Source organism: Gouania willdenowi, chromosome 12 (assembly GCF_900634775.1).
Source record: "Gouania willdenowi chromosome 12, fGouWil2.1, whole genome shotgun sequence".
NCBI classification, from domain to species: Eukaryota; Metazoa; Chordata; class Actinopteri; order Blenniiformes; family Gobiesocidae; genus Gouania; species Gouania willdenowi.
The window spans coordinates 8,255,080-8,273,572 of NC_041055.1; the positions used below are offsets into that span (position 1 = coordinate 8,255,080).

Consider the following 18,493-nt stretch of genomic DNA (forward strand, 5'->3'; position numbering starts at 1 on the left):
CAAGTGCTACGCTAAGCTAGCTGATGGGGTTAGCTTCCCAATAGACTAATGTTAGTTTTGATTTAATGAGCCCAAGTGCTACACTAAGCTAGCTGATGGATATAGCTTCTAAACTGAACAATGATAGTTTTTATTTAATAAGCCCAAGTGCTACACTTAGCTAGCTGATGGGGTTAGCTTCTCAATAGACTAATGTTAGTTTTGATTTAATGAGCCCAAGTGCTACGCTAAGCTAGCTGACGGGGATAGCTTCACAATGGATAAATGTTCGTTTTGATTTAATGAGCCCAAGTGCTACGTTAAGCTAGCTGACAGGGTTAGTGTTAGTTTGTCTGGGATTCTTCAGGCGACAAAATTTTTACATTTAAGGCAGGTGAAGTAAATGTAGCTAGCAATAAAATGCTGATGACTCCTCAGCACAAAATATTTTATCCCAAACAATAAAATCTATTACTGCACACATCTGATGGTTCAACATCTCCAAATAATGATCAACTGTAAATAATGTGATCATTTTAAAGCAAAATAAGATTTGAAATTAAGTTATATCAATAAGCCTTTTCACACTCTGGAAGTGCGGGGGTCATAGGTCAAAAGGTATGACAATGTAAACACGACACTGTTTGTGCTATGTGCTGAGATTTTCAGTTCCTTTTTTTGTACGATAAAGGTAGGCCTAATCTATCTGACATTCCAATATATTGCAATCGCAACACTCAGACTGCAGTTACTCACTTTCAAAGAAAAAGTTTTAATGAACATTTGCACTTTTATTAGGCCGGGTTACCGGACTCAAAACGCCACTCGCTTTGTTCTTGTTGTTTTTTTTACACTAGTTTAGTTAAAATTTCTACTCCTCTGTTATTCGTAAATGGATCAGGCTGAAATTTGGCAGGTATAATCTATGGATGTGTACGCATCGACACTCGGAGCCCGATTTTCGATTAGTTTTTAATGAACGAGTCGTCGCAAAATCGAATGTGCCTGGCATAATCTATAGTTAGCTGAATGTGTGAATAAATATATAAAAATTATAAATAAACATAAATTAATGGTAGTGGTACTATGAGATGGTGAAAATACACAGAGAAGAACAGAATATAGTGTATCGCCTATTTCTAACCACTTGAATCTGACCATGTTTCGTACTGTATCATACCAGTGCAATGTACATAGAAAACTTTATGGAGCCTAAGCAGTGTAGCCAGGACCCAAACATTTGCCAAAACAACCTTCATTTACTTATTTTGGCAAATAAAATTGATTAATTCGTATACTCTGTAAACTTCATGGGATTTGTTAATTGGTCGTTTATTTGAATAAAGTATTTTCTGATTCTGAATAAGTGAAACATCACTGATCAGCAGATTCATGTTTACAGACTGATGCCACGCTTGCGCAAAAAATATTTGAAGGAATCAACGCTCCAACGGCAAAAATAATCAAAATCACTGTCAGACTCGCTTCCTATACCGTCAGCCATGACGAGTTTATACCTCTTGACCTTTGACGTTATGCAGAAGAACTGAACCAGTACGAGTGTGAAAAGACTTATATTGTCTTTCTATACCTCCAAGCCCTAGTTTAGAGGGAACGAGCTCAGTCACCTTTACTTTGATCAAAATCCTCCAACGGGCAAAATTGCTTTCTCTGGTGGGGCACATTTGGCCTTGAGTTTATCACTAATTCAGCAATTTCCCCCTGGGATTAATAAAGGAATTCTGATTTAATTATTATAATCTATGGAAACCAATGTGTGCTTTTGCAAGTCTCCAGTGATTATGAGAATAGATAAGCTACTTTTAAAAATAGCTTAAAGTGTTGTATCTATTTAGCATCCAAACTGAATGAGTAATATTATGAAAACACACCAACTACTGTTGCACAACTACAGGAAGTCCTCAGGTGAGTCACAGCACTGCAGAGGAAAGTAAACACTGCCCCCTTCTGGAGAGACTGATAAATGCATTCCAACAAACAAACAAAAAACAAAAAAAACTGAATTCACTGAGAAAAATGGAGCAAAGCATAGGTTTAACAAACTAACGTTTTATTTGTCGAAGGTTACCAAATGACAGATAACTTTCTTTCTTTCTCTCTTCTTTTAAAAGTTGTTTTAAACATGAATTTGATCCCATTTCCAAGTGGCCGTGCAGTAAAATGACTGCTCCAGGTTGGCGTTTCAGGCTCTTTGTGTCAATAATTGTATTTAAAATTGGAAAATATAACAGAATCATGGGTGTAAAAAAAAAAGGTGTGACTATGTGCCTTTGACATTTTACAATTTAGTGGTTGGTTTTTTTGCACAAATTTAAAAGGTGAATACAAAGTTAAAAGCGGGTCAATTCACAAAACAAACAAACAAACAAACAAACAATAAAAAAAAATCCTTGTTGTTCTCTTTTTTCTCTATCACCAAAACAACAAATTACACAAACACTAGTATCAAAGTGGGACAGAAACACAACAACGACGTCATTAATGACCAATCAGGGGAGACCTTTGTTTTGCTGTGATGTAACATGGTGAATTTCTCACAGTTTGGTTCAGTGTGATTGTCTTGGTTTGTGTGTTTCTTTGTTTTATGATTTCAAAATAAAGGGATGCAAAAATGTGCAGAAGTGGAAGATGATGAGGACGGAAATGGGAGGAGTCTATGAGTGCTTGTTTTGGCTCTCAAAGTTTCTGAAATCCGCCGGCCTGATCTTCATCTCCGCAAACTGGATTGAGTGTTCGTGGCCTTTCCAGTGGAACCAGTTGATCCCCTTTGAACAAAAAGTAGAACCACAAACTAGTCAATACACAGAATTCATTGGATCGGAGGGTGATGTTAAGGTAGAGGGCACACACCTTACTGTGGCTGGTGTCGCCATACTTTCCCATCAGGTTTACCCGGTGACAGTTTTTATACCAGAAGGCTCCTTTGTAGGACAAAGCGCAGTTTGTCACGGCGATATCGTTGTCGTTGTCGTAGGTGGAGAAAGGTCGGCCCTGGTGGTACGTCATGGAGTCACCTGATGGATGAAACAACATCAATCCACTTTATTTCCTGCACTGAAAAAACTGTCAGCTAAAGTTTAAGGATCCCTGGTGTGGACCATATCAAAAACTCTTATTGTGAAAAGCTAAAGGCAAAAATTGGTAGTCTATGGGGTGGATTCACTAATAGGTCCTAAGGTCCCTAAATCCTTTGGTGGCGCTATTTCTTCACCTGCTGTGGGGAATTCACTAAGATTGCAGCACAAATTGGTGCACGTGCAGACGTGATTGAGACCACCCTATTTAAATGAACATTTTGCGTGTTCACTGTGGCGCGGTGAGTGCACAGAAGCACAAAATGACAATTGATGACATTAAATTGGAGGCAGGTGGACTTCTCTGTCTCCTGCACAAACATTCAATAATGTAAAACAAATAAAAATGCTGTTTAATGAACTTTAAAACTTAATGTTATTTGTGTCCCCTAATTTAATGTAGCTGCTCTGTCAGGTCCAGTAACTTTGCTTCAGTGACGTGCCATGAGCACTAGGGTTGGGTAGGCAGGACGTTGCAAATCGAGACCACCAATGTTGACACCAATGACAATTTCACATGTTTCTGCTGGCAAGTGTTAATCTAACAAAATAAAGATTGTAAAACACCATTAAATAAACATGAGTCAACAATTATTCAATATAACCTCCATATTCTCGCAAAAAAATATATCTCATGACACGGCAGCGCATCCGTTGTTTGTGTTGGAAACACAGAAACATGGAGAAAATGACAACAACAACTCAGAACAGCCTCAGTGAGGAGCATCCACAAAGCCAATCCTTCCTTTTGTTCCATTCACTGTAGAAAATATGAACAATTTTCTGACCTTTTCTTTGCTGAAGGTCTGGTAACTCAAGTGTTGGTCTGAGAGTTATGAACATTACTTTATCGTCTCTTGCACTGTCATCCCTCCTGTAGTGTTATAATCCCACCTGCTAGCTAGAGAACGTACAGTGACCATGCTGTATCAATTCACTAATGCACTGTGAAAGTACGTATAGCATATAGCATCACACAGATACGTCCAAAGGCAGCGTAGCAATCTGCCTTTTTGCGTAAACAAATAAACAGAGGCAGAGCAGCCGTGAGCCTTCAGAAAAGGGTGTGGCCTCCTCCTGCCTTTTACAGCACAGGAGTGAGACTTGTTCAGTGTCTCTGCCGTACCAGGAAATAGCAGTGTTGATTCATTTGGGGCTATGAAAAGCACAAACCGCTGACACTTTCAAACTTCGGTTAGTCACACATGATAGAATGAGCGACAGTCAGTAGCTGTGTAGCAAAGTCTAAATAGCGCAGTAAAAACTGGTATATTTAAAAAAACACGCAAATATCGCTCAAAATATTTTACGCTTTAATAAGGAGGAATTACAGGCATTTTGATATTGAAATGTGTCACAAAAGTGCTATGGAAACAGTTTTTACGCAATTACACGTCACAGAACATGACGTACATGGTCACATCACGTGAAGTACCTGCTCGAATAAACATGGTGCGGTACGTGTAAACAGAAGAGAAGACCGGGACATTTCTTAGCATTATACTTAGTGCCACATTACACGTGAAACAACAAAGGAATACGCAGTGTTATAAGGAGGATCTGCGTACGGCTTTCTGCAGCAAAATCTTGCGGGATGAGATTTCACGGGAGTTATGTGACTCCAGCCCAAAACAACGTTCAATGGAAACATGTTCAAAGCGCAATAATACTTTGTCGAGATTTAGAAATGTCGCTTTCATTTTGCGAAAATCTATGATGGAAACCCAGCTAGTGACAGGTGTAAATCAATCAATGAGATTCACGTAAATCAATGTGAGAGCAGGACGACTGACCATGAAATGAATTTCCTCACCACTACAGGGTATACTGTACTTACATAGGCCAATGTGTGGCAATGCATGGAGGCTCCTGACTGCTGCTCTATTCGTATTCTAATTTCCAACGTTGTCACACTGTTTTTAAACTTTTATCCACGTACCCCCTATGACAATTTGCATACCCCACTTCGGGAACCTAGGCACTAAGGTACTAAATATATGGTTTGTTTTTATGAATTCAAAGCTTTTTTGAGCTGAAAGAAATGCAGTTGGACAGAAAATGTAGGCATCACAACAAGGAGCCATTTATAGATAATATTACAGACGGGGAACACTATTCCTGTCATACCTGCTGTTCCACTGTATGCTCCGATGTAGAGTTTATAGCGCGTTCTAGGCTCTGCAATCGTAAACTTGTCATACTGAGCGTAGGCCGCCTCCCCGCTGTCCCGTAGGTCCACTCGCAGCTCATAATGGGCCGCAGACGTGATTTTGTGCAGGTTGGAGAGGCCTGAAAACACATTTAGTTAAAAGTCATAATTATGAGATAGAAAGTCATAATAATGAGAAAGAAAGTCATATTTCTGAGATATAAATTGCTAATAACATATAATAAATTATAAGATATAAATATATATCTTTCATATATATGAGAAGGAAAGTCATAATTATGAGAAAGGAAGTCATAATTATGAGATATAAATTCATAATTTATGAGATATACATTGATAGTAATATATAATAAATTATAAGATATAAATATTTATCTAAATATATTATTTCATAATTATGATAGAAAGTCATAATTATGAGATATAAATTCATAATTTATATCTCATAATAAATTATAAGATGTAAATATATATATATATATATATATTAATTCATAATTATGAGAAAGAAAGTCATAATTAGGAGATAGAAAGTGATAATTATGATATATAAATTCATAATTACAAGAAAGAACATCATAGTTGTGATAAAGAAAGCCATAATTATGAAAACATGTAAAGTTGCAAAGAAACAATACAAAAGTGTGACAAAATTGTTTTTGCAATAAAGACGTATTTATGTACTTCCACTATTTTCTACACTATGTACCATGTGATTATATCTAAGAACTGAATATACAGCCAAAATATGTGTTTTGAATGAATGATTATTCAAAGTGTAATTAAGAATGGTAACAGTGAGTGTCCGGAAACTGCAGCAAATACTCAGTTTGTATCTCATAATTATGACTTTTCAAACTCATAATAATGACTTGCAGTGGTGATTTTTATTCATTTTTTTTAGTGGCGGAAACAAGCTTCCATAGGGAAAGAAAGTTTGTAATAAAAAAATAGTTCTCACCCAACCAGAACTCGTCGTTCAAGTTTCCGAAGCCTGCGGTGTAGTTCTTCCAGTTCCTGAAGAACTCCAGCCTTCCGTTCTGGCGCCTGAGGAAAACCTGAGGAGGATTTGATCGTTACGGCCTCACGTGCAGCTGTGCGTCAGCAAACAGGTGTGCACTGGTATTTAACTGGATTCTATTGGGATTGTTCTCTCACCAGCCATCCGCCACCATCCGTGGTCATGTCGCAGTAAACCTGGACGGGCTGGCCATCATCTCCTCCCACATAAACGGTATAAAGCCCAGAGGTCGTATCTCCGTTCAGTAAAATCTGAGCGCAGTCCCTGGCACGTCTGAACAGTTGTCCAACTATAAAACACATGTAAGGAGCATCATATACAGTATGCAGCAGCTGAGAGGACATACTGTAACTCCTCCACAGTGGATTATAAAGGCTTCATTGTTCTCTAAGATTAGATGAAGAGACTTCCAAAGTTGAAAATAAACAGGTTTTCCTGCTCAGACAAAGTTAAAAAAAAAGAAGCATCTGGACTTTTACGTCACAGCTTATTGGAATGATAGACGCATTAAGTAGAGCTTCTCTTACTGGTGGAGAAGTCGATCGCTATGTGCCGACTTCTTTGTGCTCCGACGTTGGTCCGCAGCCGTACGTTGTAGTCTGTGGAGCCGGTGAGCTGAGTCATGCTGTAGGAGGACGCAGTCGGACTCAACACCACCTCCTGCACCCACAACCAAAGAACAGTCCTCATATCACTGCAGCTGCACACATTAGTATCACCACTCTGCTTTTATTACTTGTGGGGTCTTGAATCCCAGTGCCTGTGTGGATCGTGCATTATAAAGTCCTGCCAACACTGTTTTTCCAATCAGACTGAGTTTCTAATAAATTCCAGCCTTGAGCTATTTTCCCTTTTTTGACTCACAGACTGTAATAATAAAGTAACCTGATGTGACTGCTCGGGATAAACTAAGAAATACTGTAATAGGTGTTAAAAAATGCTGAAATATTTTTAAAGTTTGAGCCGTGTAGCAGGTAGCTTTCATTTCATACAGGCTGTGTTCGAAATGGCACAATCCATACTAAACACTACAAACTCAATGAGTATATACTGTCTACTATATACTAAAAGTATGATTAGGATGATTAGTATGTTGACCGTTCCCTCTGAAGTATACTTCCAAGTTTCCCAAGATGCATTTCAAACCTACAACGACAAAAACCTGAAGAACAATGAGGCTAAATATCTCTGTGGATTCTCCACCTTTGAAAGTTCTGAAAGCATTTTAAGCGAGAAAGTGACCAAGTAGAATATCAACATGTGGTCATTTGATGCATAAAACTCACGTAAGACCATCCATTGTGCTACTGACAAAATGTTTAGCTAACTTCAATGCAAGAGCACTATTTACAAAAGTGTTAAAACTAATGGAAGACAAGGAGAGATGCTTTTATTTTGAAAAGGGGATATTTGATTTTTAGCTTGAAGCCAGTGTCACGGACTGAGTTTAAATTGTACTGAGATTGATTATGAGCATACCGAAAAATGAATTTTTGCTAGTTCCGCCGCGTTGACTGAGTGACTATCTCAGTCAACAACTTGAGTAAAGTAATAGTCTCTCATACAGCAATCTCAATACAAATAGAAATAGTTTATTCTCAATAAAACATGATTATAATAAAACTCAATACCAAAAGGAATCATTTATTTTCCAAAAAAAACATGATGATAATATACATTGCAATAAATAACAGTTAACCTAATGTAACTTTGCAACAATATAATGTTGTATTCATATAAATTAGCAATCTGATCATGACAATCATATTATTTTTTTTTTTTTATCATTGGTCGACTGATGTAATGTTTTAAGCAATTTTTTTTAAAATCACTACAGCAATCTCTGTATGACATTACACATGGCAATTCCAGCACGGGTACATCTCATTACGTAGTAGTCACATACTGAGATTGAAAAACAATTTCAGTATGGAGGTAAACTCAGTCCGTGACACCAGACCCAGGACAATTTTACATTCCGCTCGTAATGGATCATGGGGCGGTTGAGAATGACTTGTGTGTCCGCCATGCACACTTTAAAAAATTTAAAAAAGTATTTCTAGCATAGTGCATGCTCAATCTTTTCAAACTATCTAATGTGAACGCACTACGTACACATTTTGACATCTAACTTAGTATGAGTAGTATATTGTATGCAATTTCAAACACAGCCACAGACTGATAACTTATAATTTATTGATTTAGTTGTATATCTATTTTAAATTGAACTTTAGGTTTAAATTTTGAGTTTCCAAAATAAAACAGCTGCCCACTTTGTCTTTTTAAAATGTACTTTTTGGCTGTTATTTTAAAGGCAACAATTTGAATGTAAAAATAATTATGACCTCATGTTATATTGACCAATGTTTTCATAAACATAACCGCCTTACACTCAATGTGACCCTGAATGCTAGTAGAAGCATTTATAGATGTGGATGAATAGATAACTTTAAATTAGCACAAACTATTAATGTCATTTTAATTGATTTCATTCACTATTGAACTACTTGTTAACATTAAATAACACACACTCAAGTTCCAAGAACTCCCAGTCAAACAAATGTTACAATTATGTACATAATGTAATCTATGCATGAAGAATACATAATGTTGGCCTGACACATCTACACCTAACACTCAACATAATTGTTTTCTGTTAAATCAAAGCATTCGCTTTAGAGGGAAATACTTCCCACAGCTTTAATACCTTCAGCCTACAAATGTTTTTCTCTTTTTTTCCCAGTGTGTGATTTCTCTTAAACTACAACATAAGCATTTGTTTTTTTTTTTTATCTCGTTATTAGTTTGTTTTAATGGTTGTACTTGAACACATTTTTGTTCCCAAAGAAAGACTTTACTACTCTTATAGCACAATCATAGAAACATCGTGTACTTATCTTCGACTGTTTTGGATGAGTGAGCAGAGCCTTTTGAAGTTATACTGTATATACATATCTTACACAATCATCAGGAGAATGGCGCATCTCTTACATTTATTTTAATCTCTACCTCCGAAAATAATCAAAATTACACTTTTCCAAGGATAAAATCTGCAGGTTTACCCTGATGTTGCCATCAGCGGAGGAGAAAGTGAGTGTGTAACCAGTGACGGCAGCCTGAGGCGGTTTCCAGGTGAGGGTGGCGCTGTCAGTTTGGATGTTAACCACAGACAAATCTCGCGGAGGATCCACATCTGCAACAACAATTACATTAATAAGAAAATCTGGTTATGACTGTTCATTCATCAAAATATGAATATTAAAACCAACCTTCTGTTGAATCCCTGGATTGACATTGGCACTATATGAATATATATTAACAATGAATAAATATATGTTTTGATTTGAGGGCTAATTTGAATTATTAATCATTTGAAATATATATATATATATATATATATATATATTTGGCAACACAAATTGGGTCAGATAAATAATCAAGAAGGAAAATAATACTCATGTTTAAAAAAAATTTAATTTTGAAAATACATTGTATATACTTCATATGATAGCCATATATCAGATATATAAAATTATGACAGGAATGGCTGCTACTTATGAATTAAAAAATATTTTAACAATGTGATCACATGCATTTAAATTGATAGATGAAATTATGGATTTATTCATATTTTCCATAATACATGTAGACAAACATTGTAACAAAATATATTGAATATTTCGCATTAACATAAATTGCTCCCATGTGCATCCGAATGTAAACAGTCAACCAAACAAAAGTCAAACTGTGGCATTTTTGAGCAATTCAAGACAAACAGGCAAATCTAACAATAAAAACATTCATATTTTTTTTAGCTATATTAAGGATCAAAAAGTATGAATATAGTGATAACCATGACGAGATGTTGGAAAAATTATGATTAATGTGCTTACCCGTGGAGAATTCAGTGACAGCATTTTCACTCTTCTGAGCGTCTTTTATAGCGTGAACTCCAACCATGTAAAGAGTGGCAGGAACCAAAGAATGCATCTCAAACTCCACTGTGTTCCCCGACACATGCTCCACCACCGGTGGCACTGCACGCCCAAACCACATCAGCCTGTCAGGGAAAAGTTATGTACCAAAAATGAACATTTTCATCCACGTCACCTGAGTCAGCGCTGTAGGTGATGATGTAGCCATCAACGATGGCCACAGACGGCTGCCACAGTAAACAGGCCGAGGTGTCGGTGACATTAACTGCAGTCAGATCGCGTGGTCTGTCCAAAGCTAGAGGACACAAGTGAAAAGATTGTTAAAAAAGGTTTAGAAAAAAGATTCCATGCATGGTAGAAAAAGACAAACCTGTGGTGACGGTCTCTGTGCTGGGCTCACTTTCCTCTAGGCCCTTCACAGCACTCACTGTCACTCTGTACGTCTTTCCAGGATTCATGTTGGGCAGCAGAGCCTCAAGCACACTGCCATCCACAGTCAGGGTCATTGAGCTTCCTGACAGGAGGAAGAAGATTTATCATTCAAGTTCCTTTCAACAACTAAAGTTGTCCTCACTCACTGGACTTTAATGAATATTTAATTCAACGTCCCATGGATTATTCTTCAGATATTGTACAAAAAACAAGGTTTCTTGACGATGTTTCAAGTACAGGTGAGAATTGTCTTAATTGTTAAAACATGCAATGGATTTACCTCCTTCAAATGGCACATAGGTGACACGATAGGTATCCACAGGAGAGCGAGGCATGGACCAATGAACCACGGCCGATGAGTCTGTGACTTCAGAGAAGTGAAGTCCTCTGAGATGGCTCAGGCCTGACAGTGAGCAAACAGAATGAAGAACTTATCAATGGGATCAAAGAATGACCGAGGAAGAAGGAAACCTTCACATCAAAGTTGGAAAAATCTTTTTTCTTATGAGAGACAGAGCAAAAGTTTGCCATCCTGCATCGGGAGGCGGAGGAAGGTTACCCAGAGGTTGTAGTACCTGTCTGAACAACAGCAGTAACAGGTTGGGAGCGTTGCTCGAGTGAGACCCCGTAAAGCTCGATTTCATACTCTGTGCCACCCATGAGTCCGGTTATAACCGTAGTCCTCTCGTTGCCGTGGACGCTGATCTCCTGAGGGAGTTGGAGTCTTTTGCTGTCTCTGACTTTGATGACAAATCTGTCAAACAGGTCGTCGTCATTGACTGCCCACGACAGGCGGAAAGAGTTGGTGGTGACATCCGAGACAAAGAGATGCTCCACCTCTGGCTCAGACTCTGGTTAGACAAGGAGAAACTTGACTGTGCAGGAAGCTTGAGCGGATGTTGAAGACATTTTAAAAGGTGATGTCAGAGAGTTGGTCAGTGTAGGTGAAAGGGATTCCAGGTTGCAAACAAAACGATTGTTCATCGTCGTCCACCATTTCTGATTCGCCATGCTGAGGCTTGGATTAGTGCAAGAGAGTCGCAAACACAAGAAAAGCAACAGAAATGCGATCCTTAGTTGATGTTTGTATAAGAATAAATGGATGCATCTTTGAGGCCAGCCTTGATTCACCTTTCAGTGCATTGAAAGGAAACAACAGAGGTTAGAAGGAACATCAGCAGACATTTCATGCCTATATCACATTTTCCAGCTTCTCAAATACTTATCAGTTTCAACTGAATCCAAAACTCATCCTGAAAAGCCAGTAACACAATGCAGCAACTGGAATTTGTCCGGTTTCCAGTTTAACGTTTGGAAAGGTAAACGTGCTTTGAAATATGAAAACAAAAGAAATGCATGATGGTCTACAGACGGTCGTACGATGACCCTTATAAAGAAGTAAGTGAAGGGTGTCAAACATTTGGTCAGGGGCCCAAAGCTGAATCACCTTACCACCATTGGATAAATGGTAAATTAAGTTGTATTATGGTTGTTTGAATAGCTCTAATTGTAAAGTCAATTTCAGTAGTTTGTCCATCTGTGTTTTCATCAATCAGGCCTTTGTTTATCTTCTCATTTACTATCAAAACAAGTCCAAGGGACATAAATAGGTATCATCTAAAGTGGCAGCAACATTTTAGCATACCCAACAAAACCTCTCCTTGTGTCCATAAAAACATTCCTGCACCAGTTAATCATCAACAGTTCATTATTGAGCCTTGGCTACCAATAACCCTGACCACTGCAAGCTGGAAAACTCCACAAGGAATGCTATTTTGAGATAGCTTTGTTTTACCAACTAACATTCTCTCATGCTTGTCCACCTTACTAACTTTGAGGACAAAAAGCTCATTGTTGCCTAATGGGTTGAAGCATTTTAACTAACCTATGTGTTGTTGCAATTACTATTGCAACAACACATCATCAGTAGGGTAAAACTAACCTATATTATCTATAATCCCATCATCTCTTCACAACAACCTACAACAAACTACCTGAATCAACCGATACCAGGGGGCATTTATCAAGCTAATAAACACAATATTTAAATCCAGGCTAAACAACTCCAGATAAAAGCCAGACTCCCAACTAGTCACTTTCAGAATGGAAGAAGCATCTTGGTTGAGAGGCGACACCTTTTCAAGTTAATCTTTATGTCCAGTTGCCTCAACAAAAGTATTAGAATCAATACAACCCGGATTACTGAGAACTTTTACAGATTTTATAGCTGATAAATGTGTTTGTGTTACAGAACAACAACAACAACAACAAAAAACACTGGTTGTGTAACAATTTTAAAATGTGTATCAGGTGGTCCCCAAACCAAATTAAGTTTGACACCCTTGTCTTTAAGTCGTCCTGGAAAAAAGCGGTTTTGAATGGGTTAGTGTTTGGATAAAGAACTGATCTGAAGTTTACCAATCTGATCATGACAAAACACGTCAGTTCTTACAGATTCTTTTCCCTCTGTGGAAATTGTTGACAATGTTAAGATATCGTGCCAAGTTGTGATGGTAAAACTTCAGATCAGAACCATAGAGGTAGATATGGATCCCTGTTGGTGCAAAGGAGCTGGAATATAAATGAAAGCAATCTCTATTAGTAGGTTAAAGGGCGTTGCAGGCACTGTGAGTGGTACCTGTCACAGCCACTGTACTTAGAGGCCGAGAGAGAAGGCCGGAATCTGACACCCCGGTCAGCCTGACCTCATAGCCTATGCCAGTGATGAGGCCCGAGACATCCAGGTGACTTTGGTTTCCTGGCACTGAGAACTCCTGAGGTTCCAGCAGCCAGCCGGAGTCTGTCACCACTATGTGAAAAGTCATGAAGCCGCCACTAGAAGGGGCAGACACGACCTGCTGGGGCTGTTGCTTCTCCACCTCCCATGACACACGGAAGCCGTAGGGAGTGACGTTGGATATGGTCAAGTTCTCTACTTTAGGCAAAGGAGCTGGAGCATGGGAGTTGATTAGAGGGGGAGCGAAATGCTGTTAAAAGGATTAAATGTGCAATGATTGCAAAAGCAAAGAATTATTCTGTGGTGAAAAGATTTTCTTATCAAGTATCTAATAATGTCTGATTGTAGTGGTCGAAAGAGATCACCGCAAATCTGACAAGCATCGTAGACAAGTTCCATCCAAACAAACTTCCCTAAAACATTTACAATGTGGTCATTACAGTTACTTTTTGCTAGGGCTTGGTAATATGGTCCAAAATACCCCATTACTGTACTTAAGCCGGTGTTTCACGTATTTTTTCTTTGCTTTTACTTCATTACTACTACATTTCTGCACAAATATCTGATACTTTTTACCTATTACATTTTGAAAACTTTCTCACACTCTACAGAGGAACAAAGACAAGCCAGTGAGAGAGAAAAGTAACATAAACGGAAGAGAACAGTCAACCGCTGTAAAAGCTGCATTGCCAGTATGGGTTTAAGGTTTCTGAAGGAAGTGGTTTCATTTGAGGAGAATTAACAGCTGTATTTTGCAACACACAGAAGATGGCTTCACCTTCACACACAGAATAGGGATAGAAGAAACAGACGAAAAGAGGAAAAGACTGATATTACGAACTCCTGGACTTGTTAAAGAGTCAGTTTATCATGAAATCAACAAAATTACTATATTTGTAAACTGGATTCTCAAGCCTTAAGCATTAGTAATTTCACATTTGAACTTTACTGTGTTGACTTTGAAAACCCTACAGATCAATAATTGTTATTTGAAGGTATTGTGGAGGATGTTATTTTGGCTTCAAATTCCGGGTGGATCATCAAGACTATTGGTCCTCCTAATTGTCAATCATTCTGGTGATATGTTTACGTAAGGCTGTCATACATGCTCGTCCCTAACTAGTTTTTGCTTGCTGTGCATGCGTACTTTTCACTTACCGGTGGCAAGTCTGACATAGTGGGAAAAGTGCAAATCTTTTTTTGGAAAATAAGCTTGTATGAGCGATGCCAACACCAACTTGAAAACAGAGCTGTGAACGAGGAAAACTGGGCTTGTGCACGCTCTCTTGCACATGTCTAATAGGCGTTCTCTCTTGGCAGCAGGTAGAGTGTTGCGCATGTGCATTTTTTCCCAAAAAGTGGAGAGAGTGTTTCTTTTCTAAACTTTGGGAAAATCCTCCTCGATACCTTTTATGCAATTGTTTTTACGTGCTAGTGCCTTGAGGGTATGTATCGACGGGCTAGCTAATCAAACATCCCAATCAATAAAGGCTACAATTGTAGGTTCATCTTTGTTGACATAGTTTGGCTAACAATGTTCAAATTAGCATATTAGATTCATAAGATGCATGTCAGTTTTGCTCAAAAACATCAAAGGCTTTGAATCAATCAATCAATAGAAAAAGCATGTTTTCAGATGATCCAGTATAAGTGATGAACTCGGTACCTGTGACAGTGTGCGTTAGCACTGAGGGAGTGTGGCGGCCGTGAGAAATACCGTACAGTTCAACATCATAGCCAGTGTCATCCATTAGCTTAGAGAGCGTAAAGTTACGGGCTTCCCCGTCCAGTCTGAACTCCAGTGTGTCCGACTGGTGCTCCGGGTCACTGACCCGGATTACAAAGCCATCAAAATGGCCCGACACAGTGCTCCAGGACAAGCTGAGGTCATGTGGACTCGGAGAAGAAGCAGCAACTGGCCCCAACTGTGGGACTTCCTCTGAGTGGGAGAAAACACTGCCTTTAAGTGTGTGATGGTTACATGGAGCGTTAGTGAGGACGTGCAGAGGGATACCTGTTGTAGCTACTGCGAGTAGAGGACGTGTGTGGTGGCCGTCTACTGAGCGAGCATACAGCTTCACGTTGTAGGCTGTGCTTGCTCTGAGCCCGGTCATAACAGTGGAGAGTACGTCTCCAGGCAGAGTGCGACCCATCGCCTGCGAGGGCGCAGCAGACTCCCTGACTTCCACAACAAACTGATCAAAGGCTTTCTCTCGTGTCTGCCATGACAGAGAGAATCTGTCTGAGGTAATCTGGGAAACAACTAGTTTGGACAACTCAGGCTCTTCAGCTACAGGAAGGAGAAACATACAGTACATGTTCATTTGGTCGAAAGAAAACAATGTGAATCCATCAAACCTGATTGAGGTAAGTCGAAATCCAAATACCTGTTCGAGCCACAGTACTGACAGCGCTTGTTCGAGATCCCCTGTACGTCCCATAGAGGTAGGCTACGTAATCAGTGCTGGGCCTGAGCCCCGTGACATCATAGGAGTTCACATGGTGGGAAAAGTTAAACTCTTTTGGCTCCATCAGCCAATCAGAATCAATTATCTCCAGGATAAACCCGTCAAACTCTCCGTCAGTGCCGTTCCACAGGATGGAAAAGCTTTCGGATGTTACGTTAGAGATAAAAAGCGTGCCAACCACTGGCTGATTCACTAAAGAAGGAAACCAGGGTTAGAGTTTTAACAAAGATTATGGACACCCACCACCACCAACAGGTTAATCCCAGGTTAATCCTAACAGCTAGATTGATTAATTTCATACATGCTAACACAAATCCCCACCAGACTTTTACAATGTTAGTCAGAGCTGGTTAGAATGATGAGAAGTCAGTTACTGGCACTCCCAACAAACAGCTGTTAACCAACAGCTTCAAAACATCCCTTGTTCAGTCCAACAAGTTGCATGACATATTGTACTCATCATATACATATTGTATAACAAACAGTATATTTATCATTTCAAGCCTTCAGTTTGAATCTTGGCTTGTGCAAAACATCACCTCAAACCTTGTCTACATATCTCAGTCTCAGGCGAATGAGAGATCCTCAAAAAGCCTTAAAAATATCACCAGCCTGTAAGTTTGACTGTTAATTATGATGGAAAAGTGAAATAAAAGAGGAAGATTTCAAGCATGTTACAGCATCATGCAGCTGGCTCTGTCAAAGCTAAAGACTCTATAACATCCACAATCTATGCATGAAATTCAAAAGAGCCATTCCTAACTTCCCAGGCGCCCCATGAAGGATGGTGTTTGTGAGCCGCCAGTGCGTCAAACTACACAAAGAGATTCTAAAACCATTAAAGGGTCAATTAATTGCTCTAATCCACCAGCTAAATGGGCGACAGTCATTACGAGGTCTTAACTGAGCCATTCCAACAAGAGAAGTGATAACAAATCTGAATATGATAAAACGAACAATCCTCTATATCAGAGATGGGCAACTTTTATTACAGCAGGGCCACAAAAATGTGATAGTCTGATCTGAGGTCCACATCATTAACCTTCATTCATCTGAACATTAATACAGTGAAGAACAAAAGGTTTATGTGTTTCTGTTCTTGTTTATGAAGTCATTTTGTGTATTTGTATCTTGTTGTGTGTGTTTTGGAGCCAATTGGTGGGTTTTGTTGTTCTTACATAACTATTAAAAAAGATAAAATAAAAAAATAGAATCATTTTGTGCATTCCTGTTGTTGTTTTGTGTGCTATAGGGCCATTTTGTCATTTTTTGTACACATTTTTGGTGCTGTCATTTTATGTTTTAGGAGTCATTTTATGTACATTATTTGTGTTTTGTGTATTTATGTTGTTTTTTTTTGCAGTACCTCTATGTATTTTTTGATGCTTGGTGTGTTTAAGGAGCCACTTGACTTGTTTTGTTATTTTTTGCATTTTTGTTGTCCTTTTAAGTGTTTTTGGAGTCAGTTTTTTTTGTATATTTCTGTCATTTTGTGGTTTATATCCTACATTTATGTTCGAGCATATCAGGGATTAAGTAAATTGAATTCACCTCAAATCAGGCCTAGGACTCATCTTTGGGGCCCCCTAGTGGCTGATGGGGCTTGTTTGCAACTGCATAGCCCACCTATAGCCAGAAACGGCTCTGGCGTTAGTCCACATAGCCTGTATGACCACAGACAACCATGCACCATACTGTTAGTACACTAGGTTTTACCTAATTACTGACAAGCAGCTTTAACCACCAAGCAGTGTAAAAGGACACAAGGATTCACCTCAGAATCAACAGATCTACCTCACACAGTCTGACGGCTCAGAGGACATGAGTACTTACTCTGCACAAGGTTAATCAATGACACGCTGATGGAGTGGAATGAAATGGTCACGCTTTTGCAATCATCGCAGCACATCAGTGTCCAGAATGCAGGGGAAGAGGTGGTGGGGGGGCGGGGCTTCATGCATGTTTTAGGGTGAGAATTGGAGGGGTGCTTGGTTCTGTGATGGGGTTTGAGTTCCAGCGTTCTTACAGAGGAATAGAAAGAGTGGCTAAATGCTGAGGAAAGGTTAAGACGAAGCAGTCTGAGGCTCACGTGGCGGATGAGTAGAGAAAGAAGGAAAAACAGGATGCTGTCATTGTGTAGCTTCATGCAGAGACGTGTACACTCCACCTCACACAGAAATGTACAGTGTCAATCAAATATGGTGATTCTTTTGGTTGTTTTACCCTTTTGTGACTTTATTGATCAAATCTAGGCTTTTGTTACCAAAAAGAAAAAAGGGGGGAAAGCCTTTTAAATACAGTAGATACAGTTTTTTTTTTGTTTGACATTGGCATCATATTTGATTTTATCTTACGATATCTATTTTACTGTACTTTTTCTGTATTTATTGCCGCTATTTTGTGATACTCTTGTACTAATTGTATATATATAAAAAAATGGTTAAACATTTTCTGTTTCAGAAATAAATACAGAAAGATTTCTATTTCTAAAATAGTACTTTTATGCTTTTATGCTATATTGAAAAACTGATTTCATTTTAATCAATATAGAAACAACATTTTAAAAACATGTATTGGCACTTTACAACAATTCTTATTTTACAAAAGAAACGAGTATGAATGAATTTTTCCCTTTTTACATATGAAAAAACTACAT

General features: G+C 38.6%; 1 protein-coding gene across 12 annotated transcripts in view; it reads right to left on the bottom strand.

The window, feature by feature from the left end:
• Nucleotides 1–2,033: 2,033 nt before the first annotated feature.
• The window catches only part of tnca (tenascin Ca), a 73,875-nt gene continuing 57,415 nt past the window's right edge, over nucleotides 2,034–18,493 (bottom strand). For 6 of the 12 annotated variants that reach the window (XM_028462194.1, XM_028462195.1, XM_028462193.1 and 3 more), the window contains 15 exons: nucleotides 15,757–16,029; nucleotides 15,036–15,659; nucleotides 13,271–13,582; nucleotides 11,208–11,483; nucleotides 10,913–11,035; nucleotides 10,571–10,714; nucleotides 10,376–10,495; nucleotides 10,159–10,302; nucleotides 9,328–9,458; nucleotides 6,793–6,925; nucleotides 6,403–6,554; nucleotides 6,206–6,302; nucleotides 5,202–5,363; nucleotides 2,851–3,014; nucleotides 2,034–2,765 (listed from right to left, as the gene is read on the bottom strand). In XM_028462194.1, coding sequence (XP_028317995.1) covers nucleotides 2,655–2,765; nucleotides 2,851–3,014; nucleotides 5,202–5,363; nucleotides 6,206–6,302; nucleotides 6,403–6,554; nucleotides 6,793–6,925; nucleotides 9,328–9,458; nucleotides 10,159–10,302; nucleotides 10,376–10,495; nucleotides 10,571–10,714; nucleotides 10,913–11,035; nucleotides 11,208–11,483; nucleotides 13,271–13,582; nucleotides 15,036–15,659; nucleotides 15,757–16,029 — 2,966 coding nt within the window. In that variant the 3' untranslated portion in view covers nucleotides 2,034–2,654. The remainder of the gene's footprint in view (nucleotides 2,766–2,850; nucleotides 3,015–5,201; nucleotides 5,364–6,205; nucleotides 6,303–6,402; nucleotides 6,555–6,792; nucleotides 6,926–9,327; nucleotides 9,459–10,158; nucleotides 10,303–10,375; nucleotides 10,496–10,570; nucleotides 10,715–10,912; nucleotides 11,036–11,207; nucleotides 11,484–13,270; nucleotides 13,583–15,035; nucleotides 15,660–15,756; nucleotides 16,030–18,493) is intronic. The other 6 variants (XM_028462202.1, XM_028462203.1, XM_028462201.1 and 3 more) reach the window with 3 other exon arrangements.